This window comes from Neltuma alba, unplaced genomic scaffold (genome assembly GCF_004799145.2).
Source record: "Neltuma alba isolate B1F8T4 unplaced genomic scaffold, ASM479914v2 tig00000327_pilon, whole genome shotgun sequence".
In the NCBI taxonomy this organism is placed as follows: domain Eukaryota; kingdom Viridiplantae; phylum Streptophyta; class Magnoliopsida; order Fabales; family Fabaceae; genus Neltuma; species Neltuma alba.
The window spans coordinates 135,981-162,110 of NW_021632008.1; the positions used below are offsets into that span (position 1 = coordinate 135,981).

Sequence of the window (26,130 nt, forward strand, 5' to 3'; positions counted from 1 at the left end):
GAGTTGAAGAGCACACTCAAGCGCACACAACCACATAATTCACGCAAAGAAATTCAAAGTTGATGAAATATCCATAAGTCAAGTCAATTTGTTTCTATGCAAGGAAGATGCATGGGGGAAAAAAAATCGAAAAACACAAAAAAATATCTAGCTTATTTATATAATATTTGTAGTAATTTTTGTTATTACTATTAGATCTGTTGTTGATCATAACCAATTCCCAATTAACATATTTTTTAACGTTACTAATCAGAAGTTGTTGAATATTCAAATTTCACTGTAAAAGCATAAAACTACTCATAAATATTAGGGAGAGTGACATTTTAAGTCTCAAAAACACGAATGCATGACAAGTGCTAAAATTTTTTTCTAAAAGTTACATTTCAGTCAGTAGTGTAAACAATAATCTCAGTCAGTCAGTCACTAACTTAAAGTTACATTTAAAACTTAGATGCTTTATTGACATGTAATTAAGATATCAGAATTTGCAATTATTTCAATTAATATTTGCAACTCATTTTTCAGAAAAATCTATCGATGACTAACTGCCATTAATTGAGTCATTTGGGATCTCGCTTTCATTCTCTCTGAGTATTATTAATACAATTGCGTATCATTAACTATTACCCTTCATTTTTTAATATAAGACCTATTTAGCTAATTTGATTAAATTAAGAAAATTAGGTAAGTTAGTTAATTATTAAAAATATGACATATTTTTCCTAGAATACTATAATTATCTTTCTTAATCTCCTCTTTCCCTTTGCTGATTGTGGTCAAGAAAGTATCAATAAGGTTAATTTAGAAAAAATTAATAAATATAAAAAAATCTTACATTTAGGACCACGATCAACTTAATAATTAGATTCTATATTAAAGACCTAGGATTTTTCTAAACTCTTTTAAAAGTAAAAAGGTACGCAAGTAGCACCAGGCAATTCCAAATACCATAAGGTAAAACAATACTTGCCACTTATATAAACCCCCCCCCCCCGACTTTGCCAGAGTACTCAAACCACTGCTCATCTTAATTGGCTTGAATTAGAGATCTCAAGCTTGAGGTGAGTTGTTCATGATCTGTATTGCTTTTCTTACTTCTATTAGTTAACTGTTTTCTCTATTATGATATAACATAAAGGGGTAGCGCCTTTATAGAATTCAGCAAATCACATAGAGAGGGCACCACAATGGATCGTATGGTTCCTCTTGATCCAACTTTTGCTTAGTATTTGTGATGCAATGCTAGGTGGAAGGAAACTCACCACCAGCGACGATGCTGCTCGCCTTGGTAAGACCACAAAGTTTCCGTCTCATAATGTTCTATGTTCGGACTAAAGCTTATGACTCATCCAACCTTTTGTTTCAATGGTTCATAAGTTTACCTTAAATATAAAACTATCCATAAACTATTTGTGTCAACTTTTGCCGGCATAGATTTCATAAGCTTTGACTGTGGAGCGAGTAGTGGATACATTGATCCACGAACTGGAATCTCGTATCAGACAGACACAGGTTTTGTAGACACAGGAATAAATTATAGAGTAGCAGATGAAAAAAAATTTGACGTAGATTATCCTCTTTTTGGAAGACAACTCCAGACTCTGAGAAGTTTCCTGGAAGGGAAAAGAAATTGCTACACCCTGAAACCAAAACAGGGCAAAAACAACAATTACCTCATTAGAGCTTTCTTCGCATATGGGAATTACGATGCCAAAAATCAAACTCAAACATTTGACTTGTACCTCAATGTCGATTTTTGGGCAACTGTGGATTTGAATTTGACCTATCATGCTCAAGTTCTAGAGATTATCCATACTCTCACAACCGACTCCATACACGTATGCCTTGTCAACGCTGGCACAGGAACACCTTACATTTCTACATTGGAACTACGACCTCTTGGAAATTCTATTTATCTAGCTCCATCTCCTCCTCAATCACTATTAGTACTTCATGCGAGAATCGATTTTGGTTCCACTGAGTTTATCTCAGGCAACTTTACGAGGTGACTCTAATCTTATATTTTTTGTTAGTGTTTGCACGTTTTCATCTCTAGGTCTCTCAATGAATTATATATCTTTTTAGCTTGTCATTTTATGCATGCTTTCCTAAAAAGAAATTATAAATTAATTTATCTAATACTGCAAGCATATATATAGGTTTAAGGATGACACCTATGATCGCTTTTGGCGTGTGGACGATATTTCCACAGTTGAAGGTTGGAAAGTGTTCAACAGGTCGAAAGATACTGATGTTGAAAGCATTAACGATTCTTATAAATTACCGAAGGAAGTGCTTATGTCTGCGACCAGATCACTGAATCTCTCCTCTGCTTTACAGCTTGACTATGAATCTCACTGGAACGAACCACTTGAAAAGTCTTTTAATTATTATGTCATCTTTCACTTTGTTGAAATTCAGAAGCTTCCCGCTGGGCAAAAGAGAATAATTGATATTACTGTCAATGGTCAAAGTATCCTCTCAAGGCCGATAACTCTTGAATACTTCAAGCCGGTGACAGTTACTAATGTCACAGATCAAGATGGTTTTCGTTTCAGCATAAGTGGAACATCAGAATCTGATGCTCATCCTTAATGCCATTGAAGTTTATAAATTTGTATCGCCACCAGCATCTCCAACTGTCCAAACAGATGGTAGGCTTCTGTAGATGCCTCAACCATTTCCTATTTCTCTGTTATCTATGATCTCTATGTGTTGTGTGTGTTGGCTATGAGTTCTGAGACCCTATTTATTATTTGGTAACAATAGCGGATGCCATTGTGGACGTAAAGAACACATACGAAATCTAAAAAGGAGAATGGCAAGGTGATCCATGTGTTCCTGAGGGATTTGCATGGAAGGGACTTGGTTGCCGCTATAACACCAATAACACTAAGCAAGGATTATCTCAGTGTAAGTATCTCACTGGTCGAATTAAAGTAAACATTCCTTAATGCACTATGAACTAGGTGATTAGTTCTACTCATTTCAAAATACTGGGATGTCTGACATTTAAATGACTTGGTTTAATTTGATGTTAATTATTGGAATGCGTCAATCTTGCATTATTTATAAACTATATACTTCTCAAACTTCACATCTCCTGGCTTTGTATCTATCAATCATCATCAAAAACAGAAACTTGAGCGCCAGCAAGCCAAGAGGACAAATAGCTGCTTCGTTTTCACAACTTACAGAGTTAGAGTCCTTGTAAGTATATAATTAATGACTTAATTAGGACGAAACTGTGAGAATTTTGTCATACGTAAAATATTGATTTGTTTCAGGGATTTATCAAGCAATGGCTTGTCAGGATCTATACCGGAATTTCTTGCTAAATTACCAAAGTTGAGAGTCCTGTAAGTTTTACAAAATACCGGCGTTAATATTATTATTATTATTTTTTGCCGGAAGATATACCTTTATAACTTGAGGACCCCATGATAATTAAATGCATTTCACAACGTTTTTGCAGTAACTTGAGTGGCAAACATGCTTACAGGTTCAGTTCCCAAGGCTCTTAAAGAAAAGTCAGATTTGGAAATGAGGTTTCTCATAACCTTTAGTTGCACAGCTATGACTGCATATTTTTTATTTATACATATGTATATATTTCCTTGAATAAATTAAAGTCAGTTTACAAATATTATTTTAATTTGGTGAGATTGCTGTATATTTTTCATTGGCTCTTCCTTTTCTTGAGGCCATTAAGGGGAAAAAATTATAATTATTAGACAAAATAAAGTTACTGAGCCAAATTTAATATGTGATTCTAATTATACCCATATATAATTGGACTTATCTTTCAGTTTGGATGATAATCCTAGCCTTTGTTGGAGGGATCCATGCAAAAAGCACAAGTCCCTTATTCCACTGATAGCATCTGTTTCAGCTTTGACGGTTGTGATCTTGATTTCTCTAGGAATTTGGATCTTCAAAATGAAAAAACTCAAAGGTACGCACAGAATGCTACTATTAGTTGTTATTATTATGTGCTAATATAACTTGTTCCTTGTATATAAAAAATATATATTTATAACAGTCCAAACTAGCAGTTCTGATTGTCTTCATTAATATTTGCAGCTTCTACGATGCAACAAACATCGGAACTAAGAAGTCGTGCTTTTTCTCACTCTGATGTCCTTGAGATCACTGATAACTTACAAAACTTGATTGGAGAAGGTGGATTTGGAAAAGTTTATTTAGGCACCCTTAAAGTACTCAAGTTGCAGTGAAGTTACTTTCTCATTCATCAATTCAAGGCCATAGAGAATTTCGATCAGAGGTGAAATATAAAATTCTAGTAGTCTTATTTTGTTGACTCACGGTTTCCTTATTCTTTTGTCAGATATTTATTTATAATTTACTCTGTTAGTTCCTTATCATGTAAATAATAAAGTAAAATTTGAATTGCAGGTAGAACTTTTGATGGTTACTCATCATAGACATTTGGTTTTTCTGATGGGATATTGCGAAGAAAGTGGTGTCAGGGCATTAATATATGAATATATGGCTAATGGAAACCTCCACCATCATTTGTCAAGTATAAAGTTTTTCTTCCTACAGCTTGAATATTACACACATCTCAATATTTAATAGGCAGTTCATAGCAATCTCATTAACCAATATATCGGTATTAAAATATATCTATAATAAAATTTATAAGTAGTGGAATAAATATGTACTCCTCCGGTCCTTATTATAAGACCCAATTTGACTTTTTATTTGGTCCTAATTATAAGACCCAATCCATTTTCTCTCTTATATTTATGTATTTTTTTCCAAGATAATCCTTCTAATAATGATAGTTTTAGCCAATATACTTAATTAGCAAGGATATTTTAGGAATAACAACACTTATTTATTATAAATAACCAACTTAACTTACTTCCTTAATCTCCTCAAATAAGTCAATTGGGTCTTATAATTAGGACCGGAGGAGTAATTTTGTAAATAAATTTAAGGGCATATATAAGAGAAATCTAAGCATACTGATTCTACAGGTAATAAAGCACGTGAATTGAAATGGAAAGATAGGCTTCAAATTGCATTGGGTGCAGCATATGGTAAGAAAAGTTTTATATATAAGCAAATTACGGGATTCTTTCAAGTTCTATAGAAAAAGTAACATATATATTTTAAATAAATCATATATGATATTCTAGTTGTGTATAAAAAAAATAAATTACATTTAGCAACAATTTCGTTTTCAAATGACAAACAATGATTAAAAATTATATTATTCGTTACGAATTGAGGTTATTCGTATGGCAAACTGGAATTGGGATTCATTCTTCTCTGAAATCAATCTTCGCAACATCAATACATAATAAATTTGATTATACATGTAATGAATCGAGTTGCAGGATTGGATTATTTGCACAATGGTTGTAAGCCTGCAATTGTGCATAGAGACCTTAAGGCCTCCAACATTTTGCTGGGCGAGAACATGGAGGCAAAGATCGCTGACTTTGGATTGTCTAGAGCTTTTGCAAATGATATTGATAGTCACGTCTCAACTCATCCAGCAGGCACATTCGGTTACCTTGATCCTCAGTAAGTATTTTATTTATACAAAATATACCTTCTCATTAGTATACTGACGTGATGTGATCTATGTAGTTAATTCTGTCTAATGAAACAAGAGTTGTTGTTGTAATACACACACGGTTTCTCATCAATTATGAAACCCGTCAAATTAGTTTAAGATTGCAATAAAGAAGAAATTCAATCCACTACACAGAGAATTGTAAATGAACACTAATTTAAATTGGAATACAGATTAATCTCACTTTAATACATCAATTTTCTGTTTTTTATTTTTTTAATAGGATGAATTATATATGGACGACGGTTAAACCAAAGTTTTATTTGGAAAGAACTCTAATGAGGAGGATAACTCTCTCACTGAAATTCGTTTTTAATTTTTCAAACTCAATTTGAATGTATATGATTGAATACAAAAATAATAAATGGAGAGATATATTTTGAGATCTATCTGACAATTGTTTTTTTTTTTTTTGCCTTGTAATAATAACAGATTTCAAAATTCTGGAAACCTTACAAAAGGAAGTGATGTTTATAGTTTTGGAATAATTCTGCTGGAACTGGTGACTGGAAAACCAGCAGCAAAAAGACAACCAAACAATACCTTCATTCTTCTGCTTGAATGGGTCACCCCTAAACTTGGAAGCAAGGATATCCAGTCCATTGTTGATCCAAGGTTACAGGGACAATACAGTATTGAATCTGCTTGGAAATTTCTTGAGATAGCCAAGTCATGTACCGCAACCAATCGCAATTCAGAGGCCTGATATAAGCCAAGTAGTAGTTGATCTAAGGGAATGTTTGGCAATGGAGATAAGAATGGAAGGGACCAATCACAACACTAATTCAAGCTCTTCCTTGGATATGAGTGCTAATCTGCAATTTGATTCAAGCTTCAGTGCTCCGTCTGCTAGATAGATAGATACTTGCTTATATTTCGACTTTATCTGGTTGTGGTTTGCAAGATTTGATGGCAGTATATGATGAGAACTTTTGCCACTAGTTAAGTTGAGAACCTAGTAAGGACATCTGTAATGTTATTATGTATGAAAGTATAAATTTGGTGAGTTTGTAAACCAACTCATTGAATGAATATTTTTAGTAATTATGCATAGAAAAAACTTACGTCAAATTTTTTGTATAGATTATGTCAAGTTCTCTAATCATATATAAGCATATGTCCTCTTTTATTTCATGTGAATTTATAATTAAATTCTAATATATCAAAAATAAGAAACTCTATTTAATTAAAAGCTATTTAATTACACTGGTTCTAATCTTGAATAACGTAAGAACTCTATTTCCTAAACATTCTATGTAGAAAAATTGATAAAATTTTTAAAGAAGTATCTTCTTTAACGCTCGCACTCACTCGATATGTATTCTTCCTCCGGAATCTGTTTGACGCTCTTACTCTCACCCCCGAATTCTCAAGGAGACAACTACTTTCGGGCTCAACCACGATGCTTTAAAATTCCGTTTGTTATGAAACATTGAGAATTGAGAATGAGAAATAAAGATTGGGACTGAAATTAAAAAAAAAAACTCATTAAAACACATGTAGTATAAGAGATTGCTTGTTATTTGGAATTGGACAAATCTATGCAGGTGGGATCAGGCAATACTACCTCCCCCCCATAGTATTTCTCAATTTCATCTATATGTACTTATTTAGTTTCAAGTAATAAACAATCTCTCATACTAAACACTTTTTAATGAGTTTTCTCAATCCCAATTCTAATTGTTACCTCACATTATTAGCTGGATCTACTACAAGTTATAAAGCATCGAAAATGAGGGTTAGAAATTGGAACTAAGATTGAGAAAATGTATTAAAAGAGTATTTAGCATGAGAGATTGCTTATTAAATAAGATTAGGCAAACCCGTGTATGTGGGATTGGAAAATACCATGGGAAGAGATGGTATTTCCCAATCTCACTTTCATGGATTTGTCTAATCCCATGTAATAAGCAATCTCTCATGTTAAATATTTTTTAATAATTTTTTTCAATTACAACCACAGTTCTTATCCCTTATTTTCAATGTTTTATATCAAACGGGATCTAAGTTCTTCCATCAACATGTTATATAATATTAAATATATAACAAGTTGTACTATTTTTAAGTCATAAACATGTGAATGATACAAATAATTTTTCAAATTCAATGAAAAGTAATGTATGGGGAGCATATGACTAATTTAAACGTATTTTTGTTTTGCCCAGCTAATTTAACTTGAATAATATACTCAAATGAATGGGAAAAAAATACAAACTGTTTTCCTAGACCAAGTTTTTTTTTTTTTCCCCCTTTCCGCCATCGTTTTCATAGACCAAGTCAGCCATATATATCGTCGCACGGTAGATAAAAACGCTTAGGCATTAGGAATTTGGATATGAGAATTCACACACACACACACAGAGATATAATTATCACAAGTAAATTCGAAGTAATGAATTAAGATAGGCCTAAGGTTGCCGTCCTTCATAATTTATTCGCTCAGGAAGCTCGCGTCGCGAATATGTAGTTGAGGGATGGCCTTAATCTTCACTTGAAAGATGAACCGTAGAGTGGTTTCGGCTTGTTGTTGGATCATATACCAAAGCCATAATTCATGGCGTGCTCAACTGATCAAATTTCCATCATTCTAGTCAACTAGTTTTTGCTAATGTTTATTGTGATGAGTATAAGCCCAAAGGGAGAGCCCAATCCCAAAAGATTAGCCTATTGGGAGGGAGAGCCCCTTGAACTTATAAACCTCACAACACTTGTGAGATTTCCCAATGTGGGACTCATAACAGAGCACCCCTCTCGAGAACCGACGTCCCCGACGGCTCCACTCTACGGCACTTCACTCGGTCTTCTTACCAGTCAGAACCCTCCGCAGGTAGCCCTTTCCGGTTAGTCAACTCTTAATGAAAGCACCAATGTGATGAGTATAAGCCCAAAAGGAGAGCCCAATCCCAAAAGACTAGCCTATTGGGAGGGAGAGCCCCTTGAACTTATAAACCTCACAACACTTGTGAGATTTCCCAATGTGGGACTCATAACAGAGCACCCCTCTCGAGAGCCGACGTCCCCGGTGACTCCACTCTACGGCACTTCACTCGGTCTTCTTACCGGTCAGAACCCTCTGCAGGTAGCCCTTTCCAGTTGGCCGACTCTCAACGAAAGCACCAATGTGATGAGTATAAGCCCAAAGGGAGAGCCCAATCCCAAAAGACTAGCCTATCAGGAGGGAGAGCCCCTTGAACTTATAAACCCCACAACACTTGTGAGATTCCCCAATGTGGGACTCATAACAGAGCACCCCTCTCGAGAGCCGACATCCCCGATGGCTCCACTCTACGGCACTTCACTCAGTCTTCTTACCGGTCAAAACCCTTCGCAGGTAGCCCTTTTCGGTTGGCCAACTCTCAACGAAAGCACCAATGTGATGAGTATAAGCCCAAAGGGAGAGCCCAATCCCAAAAGACTAGCCTATTGGGAGGGAGAGTCCCTTAAACTTATAAACCCCACAACACTTGTGAGATTCCTCAATGTGGGACTCATAACATTTATCTACAGTTCGTTTTCAAAAGTAGCTACGGATTATGGCCTTATGGGTCGTATCTAGGATCCAATGTGATATAATAAAAGGAGAAATTCATGTAGGTTGCCTAGCTAATGACAATATCTATGTGACGTGCGTCTTCATTCCAGTACCTTAACCAGCTTTTTATACCCCCAATTGCGACATGAATGTACTACCTCCAATCCATAATATAAAAGATAGTTAGAAATTGAATTTGGTTCTAAATATAATATCATAATTTATTTTATTCTCAAAATTTATAATTTATTTATCATAACATTGGCATCAGAGCCACGATGATCTTGAGGCTTTCAATATATATATGCATATATTATTCGTTTTTTTCCTGCTGCTGTTAATAAGCCCATATATCATTCCAATTTGATGTGTTTGTGATTTAAACTTGAATACACACTTTGCCTATATATTTGAAGCTCGAAAACATTACCTGTAATGTCATAAGGTTAAAAAACGTGATCGAAATCCATTTTTTAAAAGCTCTAACGTCGGTCGTACGAACCAGTTTTTGGGTCTTTAACAAAGATATTTTTTAAAAAAGAAAATGAACCCATAGAGTTGTAGAACACGAAAATACGAGTTCATAGACACCTAAAATGCGTAAAACAGAGCTCGGGGGTGGAAGATATGGAGGTTCGAAGCTGGCAGGTTGCGACGGAACTGCTGGAGCTCCAGCCAGGTCTGGGGTGACCCGGCTGGAGGTCAGGGATGACCTGACCAGCCCAAAACGGCGTCGTTTTGGGGTGGCCAAGATGCAGTGTTTCAGGTCTGTTTGACTCGGATCCTCCATGGAGTCGGGCTGGTACACTGACCTGACCAAAAAATGTTTTTTTAAAAAAAATAAATTTTCAAATTTTTTTTTAAATTTTAATTTTTTTTCTAAGACGCGCCATGTTGGTGCGTGGGGTCCATCCAGGGTCCCTTTGGTCATAAAAAGCACATGTATAGACTTCTTAAGATGTTAGGAATCAAATGGAGTGGGTTCAATGACAGCAAGAGGCTGGAAAGGTAGTGCATGTATGACACGTGCCGATCTTGAGAGTGGGGGACCCTCCCCCTTTATTTGTTTTTTTTAAAATTTTTTTGGGAATGCTTCTTGGGGTGCGTGAGGGCTTGTTTTTGGACTCCGTTTGACCTGAAATATTTCTAAAAATCATGAGCTACAAATTGATATATTATGTGTTTATTTTTTATGACTTTTTGGGCACAAAAAATAGCAAATAAATGTTTTAAATATTTATTTTTATATTTTTCTTAACTTAAATTTTTTTTTTGGGTTTAGGAAATGGCAAACTCAAATTCTAACCACTCTTTTGAAATATATCCAAGTTATTCTCCTCATTCTGATGCTCCAAAGTCTTCAAATAATTATGCTAAACAAAGTACAAATAAAAGAAAAACACCTCAATCACGAATGAACTCTAATGTACCTGAGGGGAGTAGTGGTAAAAGGAAATGTATTCCTAACCAACAAGAGGAAGAAGTTTGCAGATCCAAGGACATAAATTTAATTGAATAAATGGCACAAAAGCATGCTGATGAATACAAGCATAAAAAATGTCTGGCTATTATGCTAAATAAATTATCAATGAGCAAGACACACTCTTTTTCTCAAACATTGTAATCCAATATAGAGAGGAACTAGCAAGGAGGAAACACATATTTAGTGAAGGATTTTTTAAACAAAGTCTTTATAGATGCTGGAAAAACGTTAAAGAGAGTTTGAGAGAACCCATGATAAAATACATCATGAACGAATGAGTTTTTGTTCATGTTTATTTTTCCCTTTTCATTTTATGTTTATTCTTTGAGACCTTATTTTTGGATTATCCAAATCTTTGTAAATATTTATGCTTCGTTAATAAAGTTTTTTTATTATTATAAATTTTTATTTGAGAGGGAGTTTTATGAGGAAAACTCAAATTGGGGATATGTTTAAGAAAAGTTAAAGATAAGAAAGGTAAGAGGCTAACCAGGAGTAATGGGATGGGAGCCAATCTAGTTGTCTCCTGATCATGAAAATGGCAAGACTCTTACCCGAATGATCTATGACCTACGTGAATAACGTGTATATTGCATACCATACTAAAATGCATTGTTGTCTATATGATAGCACGATGTCTCAAAGAGATATCAAGTCCATTATAGCTAACCTCGTAGGAGGTGACAAGCTGAATGGAGACAATTACAGCATATGGTGTCGTAAGATATCATATGTCCTCGAAGAACAAGAAGTCACTGATGTGTTAACAACTTTTCTTCCAGAGCCTGAGGTAAATGCATCACAAAGGGACCAGGACGGGTACACAGCCTAGAAAAGAAGGGATACTATCGCTAGAATTACCATGCTAAGTGCCATGACTGACGATGTGTTGGTGCAATTCGAAACACACCCTTCCGCCTCTGCCATGTGGGCAGTATTGAAATTCGAATTTCATGGTACCTCTGCTGCAAGGCCTAGGAGACTCACCGTTAAACTTGACAATTTGAAGCTGGGTCCTAACACTCCCATAAGGCATCACCTAAGGGCAATGCAGAACTTAATCAGGGAGCTTAAGGAAGCCGGAGGCGCATTATCTGATGAGCAACAAATTCAAGCTATCATGAGATCTCTCCCAGCAAGTTGGGACACCATGAAGCATACCATTACTCATAACGAGAGTATAAAAATCTTTGCTGATGTAGCTCGCCACCTCCAACTAGAGGATGACCGAATGGAAACTGTGAAACCTATCGGTAAGGCATATTTAACTAAAGGAAAGGGAGGGCTAACCTCCCAAAATCAGTCCAAAAGAAGCAAAGGCTCTCAAAATAAGAAAGGTGGCCTTAAAGTGAAGAAGGGAAGGAATTCTTTCAAGAAAGGCAAGAAACCTGCAAAGAAGCAGAACATAGCAACCATCAAATGCTATGCTTGCCAACAGAAGGGGTATTATGCCAAGGATTGCCCTGAGCAGAAAAAGGTATTGGATTCAGACTCAATACATTTCTCTTATATTTCTAGCACTGCATTTATTGCTGAAACTAATCCTATTTGGGTTATAGACTCAGGAGCCACAGACCATGTGAGCAAGGATCATAGCAACTTCACAGAATTTCATCGGTTACCAGCAAGAAGCAAATGGCTTTATGTTGGAAACAATATGATCGTAGAAGTCAAAGGGATCGGTACTTATGAGCTAACGCTGCATGGAGGAAAAATCCAGTCCTGCAAAATGTCCTCTACGCTCACGGAAATATGATGAAATCTTGTGTCTGTTATTTCCTTAGTTAAATTTCATTTCAATGTCTTTTTTCATGATTTCACAGTAGATATTTTGTATGGGACCAATGTTTCAGTTTTTGGCTATGTTTCGGATGGTTTCTTTGTTTTAGAGAATTTCAATGACGATTTTTCTAGTTCTTGCTATGCACTTTCTTCCAATGTCAATTACAATATATGGCACGCTAGATTAGGACATATTGATCAAGAACGCATGACCAAACTGGCAAAAGAAGGTTTGCTAGGAAACGTGTCCAAAAGGGAAATGTCTCTGTGTGAATATTGCCTCGCTGGCAAGAGCACAAGGAAACCTTTCAGAAAGGCAACCAGGGCTAACCACCCTCTTGAATTGCTACACTCTGATATTTATGGACCAATGAGTGTTAGGGTATGTCACGGAGCATGGTATTTTATTACCTTCATCGATGATTCTTCTCGATATAGCTATACTTACCTGATTTCTCACAAATCTGAGGCATTAGAGTGCTTTAGAAAATATCTCAATCTAGTGGAAAATCAGCTAGGTTCAAGAATCAAAGTCTTAAGAGCTGATCGAGGTCGAGATTACCTCTCTGATCAGTTCAAGGAGCTCTGTGAAGAAAGGGGTATTGGTAGACAACTAACAATCTCCAGCACTCCTTAACAAAACGAAGTTGCTGAAAGGAGAAACAGAACTCTACTCGATATGGTTAGATCAATGATGGCACAAGCTGAGCTTCTAACCTCATATTGGGGAGATGCTCTTTTAACTACCACATTCATACTTAACCGAGTGCCTTCTAAATCAGTCACCACAACCCCTTATAAATCATGGACAAACCGCAAATTGGATCTAAGCATCCTAAGACCATAGGGGTCAGTAGCCTACATTCGTGATTCTTCTCATAAGTATGACAAGCTAGAACCGAGGGGCAAAATGTGTATCTTCATAAGATACTTTGAGAACTCTAAGGGGTATGTCTTCATTGGTGAAAATAATGATGGCTCAGTGACTAAGATAGAGTCAAGGCAACACAACATTCATAGAAACCGAATTTCTTAGCAGAGGGAGTATTGATCGAACAAGCTGTCTTTATGAGGATGATAGCAATGAGGTACAACAAAGTGTTCTTCAGTCTACTGATCTGAGTGGAAGAGTTGAACCATTTTTACAACAAGGTCTAACTCAGCCATAGGAAGAAAGTCTTGCAGCAACCCCACTTAGGAGAAGTAACAGAGACAAAACTCCTAGGAGACGCTTCTCAATTGAAGGAGCAACTTTCATCGTTAGTCCAGAAAACAATGAAGAAGACCCCACAAGTGTTAAAGAAGCACTAATAGGGCCTGCTAAGGAAAAATGGCAAAAGGCCTTACAAGAGGAAATGGATTCCATAGAGTCCAACCAAGTATGGGAATTAGTTGATCTACTACCTAGCCGAAAAGCAATTAGGAGCAAGTGGGTTCTCAAGTACAAACGTAAGGCTGATGGATCAATTGATAAACCCAAAGCAAGGTTAGTTGCCAAAGGGTATACACAACGGGAAGGAGTGGATTACGGAGACACCTTCTCACCTGTTGTATGTTTCAACTCGATACGACTGATACTAGCTCTAGTAGCAAGTTTAGACTTAGAGTTATATCAGATGGATGTAAAAAACCGCTTTCCTGAATGGAGAACTAGATGAAGAAATCTATAAAAATGTCATCTCAGCTAGACTGAGATGAGACCCATAAAAGTCTAGGTCGAATCATGGATAATGTGTAATCCATGAGATCTGTAGCCCGACAAGAAACTCTTCACTTGTAAGACGTCATATATTGTTGTAATGAAAGAGCTCTTGGTTCAAATGTTGAAGTGCATTTGGAACTTAAGTTTGTACAGTGCTACTAAAACCAAAAGTGACATACTCCACTTAGTGGATCAAGCACCATAGCATGCAATTCATACTGCATGAGCTCACTCAAGTCCGCAACATGAGGCATAGATGGAAGATCCCTGATCCATTACGGTTTGAGTCCCATAAAAGGAAATAAACCTTTCATAATGCCCTTAAGACTTAAATAGCATCACAAGGGTTTGGTTTAGTGACAGCTGCTCTAGCCTAAACCCTACGGTCAAGAATGATGCGATCTAACAGGTCAAGACTGGGAAAGTGACTATGCCAAATCTAAATGATAAATAGTCAGAAGGAAGACTTATCCTAAAGTACACATCTATGTTGGTGTCTGTGACATGTCTCTTGTAGGTTGAACAGAACAACTAAGCAAATGTGGATACCATACGTATAAGAAGGCAATCTGAGTAAACAACATAACTCGAGAGGGATTAGATATGCCATAAGTAAAGTGTATGGATAAAACTAGGGCATTTAAGGCAACAAGCATACAATTTGCAGGTATACCAAGGGTGTTCTTATGTGCTGGTCCTGTATAAAGGATTCCTAGTGCACAAACACCCGAATTGATGACGTCATGCCCACGCAGTCACGACAAACACCTAGTATGAAGCAATGAAAGATTTAGCTATCGCACGATGGACAGCCCATCAAGTGCGAGTGGGAGATGTTGGATTTTGGGCTTGGATCCGCCTTTGATGGGCCAGATTATTTGACTGGGTATAAAGAGAATACACCAGTCAAATATCCAAGCAATATTGTGATATGTTTGACTTGGTCAAACATCCTAAATCATATCCAATCAGTTATGATATAAATCTGATTTGTTTATAATAAATTGATTAATTTATATTGTATAGATTAAATATATATTAAAGTAGAACCTGCGGATGCAAGTCTATAACCATGAAGAAGAAATGATGACCTGCAGCAGCGAGTTTTAAGAGTTGGATTAAAGAGCATAATAGTGAATGAAGATTTTGGTGAGTCTGTGAGTCCTCCGGCCAATGCTTAATGGTGAATTTCGGCTAGGGATTTCAAATTTGGGGGAGGGAAAGAGAACGACTAAAGATTTGGAGGAGTGCGAGTTTGCCATCTGTGAGTATGAGTCTATGACTGTGTCTAAATTTTTTTTAAAATTATTATGAGGGTGGGAAATTAAAATTATTAAATTGGGCAATTCATCCCAATCAGTGGGTTGCCCCGTTTTTACCGACTAAATAAGTTTTTTTTTCTTACCAATTTTATCACTGGCTGGGTTTTTCCTCAACTAGACCGAACTAGAGACGTATTCGGCCTAATATTTTTTTACTATGCTCGCTTCAGCTTCTGTTGGATACCCTTAGGCTTGATTGTATAGCATTTACTATATTTGGGATGCTCTCCTTTTGACCATGTTATGTTGTTGATAACTCGTTGGTTGATTCTAGCCACTACTTTTTTTTTCAGACTGTAATTAAAAATTTTCACTAATTGAAAAAAAATATTGTACTTCAAAGATTTAAGCATGGGAACTTGAAATATAATAAATTGAAGAGTGATTTTTACAATAAGAAGAACCTTTGGAATGAGAAATAACAAGAATATATCAACATTCACACAACAAGAAAGAATACCAACGAACAAAACTAGTTACCAGGAAATAAGGAATTTTAAAGTCAAAAATATATACTGGCCATAACATTTGTATCTACCTACAGCTTGAAAATTTTTTTTAGTGGGTGGGAAAAACGCTCTTTTGCCTTTTATCATTTCAAAAGGCTAGAGTAACAAAACCTTTAATCCTGAGCAATATCAAGTCCCTTTGTGTAAATAATCATTTCCGGGCAATATTACCAACTCTAAAGCATTTGCCCTAATATGAAAATATTCGTATTCCAAAAACCAAAAAATTGGAAGTAAAATAACTGGCAATCAAATTGTCAAACCTTCTCAATAAAGTTACCGTGCTTGAGTATGAATATAATAGCTTCAAACTTTTATGGTGGAAATAAGAATACTCATAAATGAAGCCTATATCAATTTCATTTATAATTTACTAGCCACGACTACAGTACTGAATTTAACCACTAAAATCAACAACTATGACATAAAACCTAACAATAACAAGAATATAAAGTCTATGAAGTGAATATAGATGTAGATCTTACATAGCAATTGGAGGAATCGTTGATTTAAAGGATGCTCTTTTCAAGTAAATTTCAACCAGATGATGTTGATTTTGTAGATATTCTATGACCTTAACAAAGTCTTCAATGGAAGAGAAAGCCCCCATGATTGGTCGACTAAAACCTCAACTTGTGCTCTTCGCATGGAATTTCTTCTTACAGAGATTAGGTTGCTGCAAAAGAGAGAGAAATGGGGAGAGAGTAAGAGAATAGAAGAGGGGAGAGGAAGAGAGAGAGAGAGAGAACGGGTTTTTTCCTAAGAGAGACTGTATGCAAAGAATAAAAAATGACGTTGTTCTGTGGAAGTGGAAAGAAGTGAACTAAAGGGGTAGTGGAGAGGCTTCTGACTACGTCTTAACATGCCAAAATATTGAAAAAGAAGTAGACGATCTGAAATTCCTCTTTTGGGCAAGTTTCTCTTTAACCTCAAAAAATCTTTTTTTTTTTTTGGTAGAAATGTATGATATCATTTCATTTGCAGCTGATGTATTTTGCAAAATCAAGATAAATGCACCATCCCAAAGAAGAAGGTCATTAGCAATGATCAAAAGCTAACAATGTTTGAGAATCTGAAAAGAGTATGGCAGGTGTATAAGAACTATAATGCATTCCAACACAATATTGAAAGATGATTATGTGTACAAATCTTATCTTAAGACTGTAAGTATACTAAATTAGTTTACATTTAAGTGTTGTATTGTTATATTCTAGTCTAATCATTATTCTTTTTTCATCTTTTTAATGCTCTTTTTTTTTTGTCTCATTACTATTTAGGAAACCTTTCCATCATTCCCATATCATTTAAAAAAGGTGACAACTATTTAGGAAAAAGTATTTTTTTTTCTATATTTGTGTTGGTATATTATTCATATGGTTTGAATAACAAGAAAACCAAATACTTTTAGCACTAGAAAATGATTTTGTAAAATATTTGGAGGAGTTGGTTGCTGAAGAAAATGTCCAAAAGCATACTAGAAATAAACATTTTTGTGAGCAGGACTTTCAAGTCTCTAAGATGAAAAAATATTACTAAAATTTTGCTGAAAAATTAAAAAATATTCTCCAATAATAGCTGATATACCATGAATAGAAAGATAATTTATTAAAATGTAATGTTTGATTAAAGGATATGATTGTAGCAAAGATAGTTTTTATAATATTGAGGTACTTGTTGGTATTATAAAAGGATGTATTATAGCTCTTATAATATAAACTTATATATTTGCAAGTCAGGATGTTTTAAAAAGCTTTGTATATTACAAAAACCTAACAGTGGGTCTTATGACTAAGAGTTTAAAAACTAGACCAATCTCAAATTAGAGAACCACATCGCTTCAGCACACATAAATCTCAAAGTAGAAGTGAACTAAAAGTTGTAGAGAGCATTTTAAAGGAAAACTTTTGGCCAATGTCTCTCAACGAATTATATTATGCTTGTAGGTGATTGAGCTATTTTTGTGCTTATGTTTATGTTTATATTTATGTTTATGTTTATTTGTTTTCACCGAAGACATGGACAAACAAGAAAATGATGAGTAGGCTTAATTAAATTGAGAAATTCAATACACATTAATTAATGTTTTTAAAATTTTAAAATTACTAATAATGAAGTTTATTAATTAGAGAATGTTGTTTAGTTACTTAGAAATACTCTCTTCGGTCCATATAATATAAGAAGTTGGTTAGAAGAAAATAGTTATTCAAAATATAAGATGTTGTCAAGACAATTAATGTGATTTTTTTCACTTTTGCCTTTATAATATACAGGAGAGAGAGAAGAGATATGAGAGATAATAAAATTAAGTGAAACTTTATTATTTTTTAGGATAAAATAGGAAAAGTTTATTATTTTAGGATATATTTAATGATTAAACTTCTATTTCTTAGTATAAGAGAAAAATTAACCAACATATTATACTACAGACAGAAGGGAGTATCAACAACAAGTTTTATCCTACTAGGTAATGTCGGCTACATGAATAGTACGATACTGTTATATTCTATCAACAACCAAGTTAGATATGTTGTTGACCAAAAGATAATGATCTCATTGAGCATTTTTCTTAGTCTTTCTCTGCCCTTTTTTTAGGACTCTAAACTGTTTGATCTACTTTTCTCACTTACGCTTCCAATGGCCTTCTCTGCACATGTCCAAATTACCTTAAGTGATGTTCAACCTTTTTCTTTTTGATGGGCATCACACCTATTCTTGCTGTGATATTTTCATTTTGAATCTTACCTTTTCTTGTATAACCGCACTTTCATCTCAACATCCTCATTTTTGCAACTCCAACTTTATGCTCTTGGTTTTCTTTTATCGCCCACTATTCACTACCATACAACACAATTAGTCTTATAACACTCCGATAGAATTTTTCTTTAAGCTTCTTAGACACATTCTTATCATAAATAATTTTAGTAGCCTTCCTCAATTTTGACCATGCAGTTTGTATTATATGAGAAATGTCTTCATCAACTTTACCATCCTCAAGTATAATAGATCCTACATATTTGAACTTCAACACTTGAAGAATAATTTGACCTCCCATCTTCACCTCCAAATCATTATTGACTTAGCTCCCCTCAACAGCCAACATAAAACTATGTCAAATTCTATGAACACGGATCAACGAAGTTAAAAGTATTCAGGAAAAATTAGTGTGAAATAAAAAATCTTATATTAATTGGGGATAATAAAAAAAAAAAAGTTCCATAATAAAGACTTGTCTTATGATAAGGCTCACACATTTTTTATGTCCAATTAGGTAATACTCCCTTTGGTCCTAAACATTCTTAACTAATTCCTACGTACCAAGAAATAACAACTAAAACATTAAATATATTCTCAATTGATAATTTTTTTCAAGTTTATCCCAACTTAAATGATATACATAAACAAAGTTTGATGAATTTTTTAACATTAAAAACAAAAAATTCGATGAGCTTTTTAACATTAAAGATTAATTATTAATAAGGATAAAATTGAAAAGTAGCAAATAATGGGTTAGTTAATAAGTTATATTTAAAACAAAAAATTTCTTCTAGATGAAGCTCTATAATAAGGAGCACATGCAGTAGATAACTATAACTTTATCTCCAATTTCGGAAGTGTTTAAATTAGCTCTTAAGAATAACTTTTTTTTTTTTTAAAAAAAAGTGATTTTAAAAAAGACTTGTAGAATAGATTTAATTACTGGGAAAAAAAGTGATTTTATGGGCAAATTACTGAAAAAATATAAATTATGAATAATATACGTACATATGTAAAATCAATTTATTGTTTATAGAACTAATACGTATACATATACACCATGATCTGCCACTTAGCGTGTAGGAAAAATTAGCTTCATGAAAAACCATGGTTTTAGTCTTGAAACGATGGTTTTGGCATAATAATGAATTATTGGGTTTAATGAAGTGTTTGGATGGTTTCAAACACCCACTTAATCCAACCTTGTCTTCTAACAAGTAAATGATACTGTAGAAAAATCTAATCCAACCAGTCCAAGTTCTCTCTTGCTCAAGTGCAGTAAGATGGGAATAGAAACAAACTATAATAAATCCATGGCTTCATTCCTATCTACGTATGTTGAGTATTTCAGATGGATACATATATATAGCTAGGCAAATAGATAGAACAAATAATAGAAATTGTTTTAATACACGAATTCTTCTTCCTACAAAACTTCAACGCAGTAAGCAAAGTTTCAAAAGCGCCAGACGCTTTCTAAGCTTTACTCCGAAAACAAAATTTAATTTCATTTTGCCTTGCCTTTCTTGGAACCCCCCTTTTTAGAGGATTTCTTCTGAATTCTTTTCTGGGGTTTCAACTTGCCACCGGTTGCCGAAGCAGCCTTTGCTTTCTCACTCCTTTGCTTTTTCTCTTTCTTAACATTGTACGTCTTGACAGCCTAATTTCCAAAATAGCAGGATTTAGAGAAGTAAATTTCACTTAAAGATTGGAAACAAAGTTATTAAATGAGTAAACAGTACCTTGTCAATATTGAGAATTTCATGGGAATTCTTGGAGAAAATCTTGTTCATTATTTTCTCAGTTTGCTCCTTCTCGCGCGATCCAACCCCCGATCCTTCCACAACTGGCAGGAACTGGACAAATACAAAACAAAGCATATTGATTATTTCAGTAAAGTACAGAAGCTTCTGCACAAAAATATTATCATGCATTGGACAAATTTGTTACTGTTATGAAAGGATAAGCATACAACCTTCCGGTATTTTCCCTTGTGCGGTGCAGCTTTTTCTCCTGGCAACTTCTTGTCAAATTTCCCACCACTAGCTGTTGCAGTTGCTGCTAATCCAGCTACATTACCTAGTTCATCCTTGCTGACTTTCTTGGGTGCTGCTTGAGTTCCGGTAATGGGCAAAGCTGTAGCAGCCAATTGAATATGGCTGCATAGACGGTTACTCAGTTTCTCAAAAGTTCGACAAGAGCACCGCAATCAGGATTAAAAAGATTATATTGAGAAGAAGCATAACAGATCTGTCAGAGATTATCAGTTTATATTTAAGAGTATCAGGCTACCAGCCGGCAAGATAACCTGAATTTACTATAACAAACTATATAGCCAAGATCTATAGCAAAGAAAAGAAAATACTAGCGGATACAGGGAGAAAAGAAACTACAGTGAGAAAATGAAATCAAAAGATGTGGTAGTCCACATATTATACATGCGGTAGCGCGTAAGTTATGCATTTGAAAAATGCAGACGATAAGGCATAAAATAGAAGCTGTATACACTTACTATGTTTTCACCCCTAATGAAGAGTAACAACCAGAATTTCTGTGCTAATAGCACCCCAAGAACTAGTTGAGATTTTAGAGAAAAACCTTGGTAAAGCACCAGCTTTGGCAGCTTGTTTCAAGTTCTTCAGCCTATTGCTTTCCTGTTTTTCAATTCTTTTCTTCTTATTTTCTTTTCTTTTGGCAAAAGGATCTTCATCTGGATCTGCAAAATGTTCAGATACAGATCAGTAATATAACTCCCATACAGAAATGAACAGCAACAAGCGCACACATGAGCAAGCATGCATAATTAGACAGGTGAAAGATAATAGTAGAGCATCAACTATAATTATATGTTTTAGAAAAAGCATTGAATAAGATATTTAAATTATGCTCATTAATGATCTAGGAAACATGTATCAACTTACCAATATCAAACCAAGCAACAAGTTTGATTTGTACTTGAAAATATTAACTTTGATCCTTAATATAAAAGCTAAATAATTAATTTGATGAGATTAAAGAAATTAGTTAAGTTAGTTAAGTGTAATAGATATGTATTGACTTTCCTAAACTACTCTCTTTAATCATATGCATTGAAACTATCCATTAAGGGGAACCCTTTTCAATCAATAATAATATATTTTAGAGAGAACATTATAAATTTTAGAAACACAGTGAATTAAGTTCTTATATTTAGGACCAAATTCAATCTCTAACTAGGTTTTATATTAAAGACTAAAGGTAGTATAGGATAGACCACCCTAAAAAAGGGTTATAGGAACACAGCTGGCTGGCCGGACCAATAAACTGGTAAACTGGTCAGCAGTCAAGTCTGATCTATCATTAAGATTATAACGCCACAAGATGAGCATAATTTATATGATACAGTTGAACTAATTGATACTTAACTCTTTAATCTACTTTAGTTTATGTAAATTCAGTATCTGTTGGCGGGGACTGTGCTACGACCTAGTGCATTACATATAGTCAACACTGCCACCGTTATCCATTACTAATTAGTATGGGCTAGATCGGGAGATTTGACGAGACTGGAGAGTGGAGTGGGCTTTTTAATCATAGTGAGGCCAAATGGGGTGGGCGAGATAACTCACTCCGTTAAGACATAGATTAAAGAAAAAATTATAGTTGCCGCATTACCCCCTATTTAGATATTACAATGTCATTAATGGTGTGATGAGGAGAGAAATTCACTTTACAACCCTTTTGATGCTAACTCTTCTAAAACAAATAGGATCTTCATAAAGGAGGAAGAAAAGAGAATTCAATCCATCCCAAAACCTTATAATTCTGAAGGGTTTTGGATTTGCAGTGTAGGATGGGTGAAAATGGGTTTCAAATCATCCTAACCCATCACATCCTATCAGCTATCAATAGTTAGGACACTCAGACCATCCTAACACTCAAGCCCTCAGTTCCTCGAGTGAGATTGAAAAATTATACAGATATGTTGTTCTACACAACACCAACCTTTCATTGCTGATCAAGTGTCATCAACGCTGTTGTCCACATGAGCAGAACAACATATGGTTAAGAAATTGCAATAAATAAATTCCAATTCTACATGTTGTTATATAATTAATATCACATATTAAATATTAAATAATTAAATAATATCAAAACAAAAACAAAAACTTACACTAAACATGTATTAAAATCATATTTAATATTATATTGAATTGACATATAAAAATAATAAACGAATATGTGATTTGTCACTAAACCGTATGCAGTCAAAGGTCTTGATGACAGACGGCTCGTGAAAATAACTGTTTGTAATCAAAACAAAGGCAAGTTTCGGTTCAGGATAAAAGAAAAAATTAGTTCGACAAAGTTAGTATGAGAAGAAATATTAAGAGTGACTTAGTTTGAATAATATTTCATATTTATTACATTAGAGTGAAAATAACTACAAAGTATCAATACTAAGTAGTGTATTAATGTATTACTCCCAAATTAGAAAAACCCAAGCTCAAACCGCAGAAAAGGTTCAACAATGTCCTATGATATACTAATCACCATGTCATAATGTCTTTCAAACTGTTCCACTAGTGGTTCTGATCTGCCAATTTATCTATAGCTCTAATTCCAAATTAGTTGTTCTTGCGCGTCAAACCGGGCTTTCTCTTGTGTGCCATGTCTTTCCTTAAGTTAAAACTATTATCCTCACACTAATAGATTGGTGCCGACAAGTGATAATAAAAAGGGTGTCCATTTGCGTTTGACAATGAAGTAGAAATACAGTAAAAGCGATTCACATGACAACTCCAACATAAAGAAAAAATAGTTACCATCATTCGGTTTTGCCTCAATAATAGGTATAGCCTCTTCATCATTTGCATGATCATATCCAAATCTGCGTTTCCAGGTTCCAGACTGTTCATCGTATGCAACCTTGTCTTTCTTACGCTTCTTAATGCCTGCAAAGTAACGTAATAAAATTTATTGGATAAGACTAGGAAATAACACGACCCAATTTACTACATCAAAGCATATAAGCTCAATTTAACAATGTATTCACGAAAAAACCTTGCAATTTGCTCGGGGTTTAAACAGGATGACTAACCTTTCTTTTGGGCAAATAGTTCCCATTTTGTTGGAGGCTTTGGCCTTGGGAGCTGAAAGCATTATAACACTTCATGAGCAAAAATAATGTTGCTAGGAGTACAAAATCCCAAAAGAAAAGAAAAAAGAAAAACCTAAGTCATGGAATCTGATGTAAAAATAAACAATACAGAGGTAATTAGTTTCAAAATACAATATCATTTTACCACAAAATTTTATTTCCTTTCTTGAACCTCCTTTTAATACTTCTTTAAAAGAAGACAATTTCCACACGTTTTACCTGGAAGCATACTTCTAACCAAATGAATTCAATACAACAAAGATGGAAACAATAGACTATCCGATTCTTTCTTTGTCTGGATGTGGTTCAACATTATTACTCATAGAACCAACTTTAATATGAATAGCAGTCTCGTTGCTTCAAGGCATTGCTAAATGTCACAGACGTCAGCACATAGAAATTCATTGTCTAAAGAGTATCAATAAAATTTTTCAAGAGAACTTTCAGCAAACAAAGCCACTCAGCATGCCAGGAAAAGTTAACCTTCCTTTTGGCGAAAACTGGCAATTCATAGCTAAGGATTCAAACTGAGGCTTTGGGGCTAGAAAGGCACATGAATATATGATTTACATCTGATTCCAGAAAACTAATAGGTAAAAGAACTTTTTTGTCCAATTATGAAATAAATGAACTTACATGCTTCTCTCTGGGCAATTTTGTCACTGGAGGTGGCAGCTTCACAAGCGGTCCATCTACATCTTCAGTGGATGGTAAATGGAAGAGACTATCTGCAATAGCTTGAACTAACTCAGTTCCCTTTTGCAGACATTCCTTAACCAGATCCTCCCTGCGTTCGTTGAAAAACGAAGTTCAACACAGGCGATAAGTAATGACTCTCCTCGTCACATGTGCACATAGGAACCACGAAAAGGATATACAAACAATCTAATGATCAAGGAGGTAGGGGGGAAGTAGTGGCCGCAATCAGAACTGATTAGTAGGCAGTTAAAACCTATAAACTACTACTACAAGGTAAACTCACTGTTTCGTTACAAACTTCAAACCAAGGCAACCTTTAGATGAGTTATAAATTAATAAGCATCCCACAAATTAAAGTTTAATCACTTTCGTCCCTCCAAAAGAAATCCCCAGCTCCCCATAGTTCACTCGATACTGCAATTTTGACCTATGAACATTTGCCTAATTAGAATTACATTGTCCCATGGAACAAGAAAAATTACCAAAGAGGGTACTGAACAGTGAGCTTCGAAACATAAACTACTAATGAAAACAACGGCTAGGATCAAGTAAAGACGAAAACAAGAAACACACTGCAAAATAAGAGAACCTGGAAGAATGTTGAGAAGGGAAGCTATGGTGAGGATTGAAGGCCATGAGGTGACCAAGGTCTACTTGAAAATGACTCTGAGCCTCCATCAACACCGGCAGGACCATGCAAAGCGTGGAGGCAAGGATTCAACGAAACAAACGAAAAAACGAAGAGCAGGAGATTACTACTGTACAAGAGTATGAGAGCGAGGCTTATTCTTGTCAGTTCCGAGCTACTGCCAATTTGTCAGAAACAGACGCAGAGGGAACGGAGGCCAAACTGCGAAAGTTTCCTCCGCGGAAGCTGAGAAAGAGGAAACCCGAAATGGCACAAAGAAAAAGCGAGGGCTTCTAAAACCACATTGATATCCGTCGGGTCAACCTAGCCTAATCTATTAGCTGGGCCCATACTGCCAACCCAACTCTTGGCCCAATAACATTTTTCAGAGGCCCAGAGCAAATTGCACAGAGCGAAACTGGGCAGTGGTCATTGAATCATAGCTCAAGGCCTGAGTCAACTCAGTTATGAATCTCCAGAACGGATGACAAAAAATTTTACGACTTTGGAGACAATGATGGCGCAAGAAAAAAGAGGAGGGAAAAGTATAATCAGGGTGAAAATTGAAGGCTTTAACCTACAATTATACATGAAAGAGATTTGGTGAAATCTTCAACTAATAACGACGTGCGATTGTGAGAGAACAAGATTGAGAAGTGGGTGAAAGCACAAGCAACTCAAAGAAGCTACGGTAACTAGCGAGATTGGGATGAGAAGAGAAAATTGCTTGTGAGGGAAAGGAGGAAATTCTTTAGAAGACTTAGCGATAGAGACGGAGTTTTCCTCCCTTGGCTTCGAAGTCAGCTTCTCCCTTTCTGTTTATATTGTTTGTTTTCCTTCTACCAACTGCCCCTCCCACATCATGAATCGTCCTACCTTTAAAATACTCAACTTAGCCCTATATATAGTCATAGTATTTGATATTTGATGTGGTAATAATAAAAGCAACAAACTAGAAATTTCCTTTCTAA

General features: G+C 35.1%; 1 protein-coding gene and 1 pseudogene across 1 annotated transcript; one reads left to right on the plus strand and one right to left on the minus strand.

Annotated features, from left to right (window-relative positions):
- The first annotated feature begins 3,492 nt into the window (after positions 1-3,492).
- LOC114722594 (receptor-like protein kinase At3g21340) lies at positions 3,493-6,465 on the plus strand (annotated as a pseudogene).
- A 13,517-nt stretch (positions 6,466-19,982) lies between these two features.
- Positions 19,983-25,426, minus strand: LOC114724154 (ribosome biogenesis regulatory protein homolog). The gene is made up of 8 exons (XM_028910494.1): positions 25,121-25,426; positions 24,469-24,619; positions 23,773-23,824; positions 23,498-23,626; positions 21,291-21,408; positions 20,668-20,851; positions 20,435-20,548; positions 19,983-20,352 (listed from the first exon to the last, which is right to left on the minus strand). Exons 1-8 carry the CDS (start codon positions 25,225-25,227, stop codon positions 20,200-20,202), a joined length of 1,008 nt encoding a protein of 335 aa, XP_028766327.1. The 5' UTR covers positions 25,228-25,426; the 3' UTR covers positions 19,983-20,199.
- Between the last annotated feature and the right edge of the window lie 704 nt (positions 25,427-26,130).

Bases quoted from the DNA above. Each gene is read 5' to 3' on its own strand.
- LOC114724154 (XM_028910494.1), bottom strand. From the start codon at position 25,227: ATGGTCCTGCCGGTGTTGATGGAGGCTCAGAGTCATTTTCAAGTAGAC. The intron at 23,627-23,772 runs GTTAGTCATCCT...GTTACTTTGCAG, and splicing joins ACTATTTGCCCAAAAGAAAG to GCATTAAGAAGCGTAAGAAA. The intron at 20,852-21,290 runs GTTTTTCTCTAA...CCGTCTATGCAG, and splicing joins AAAGCTGGTGCTTTACCAAG to CCATATTCAATTGGCTGCTA.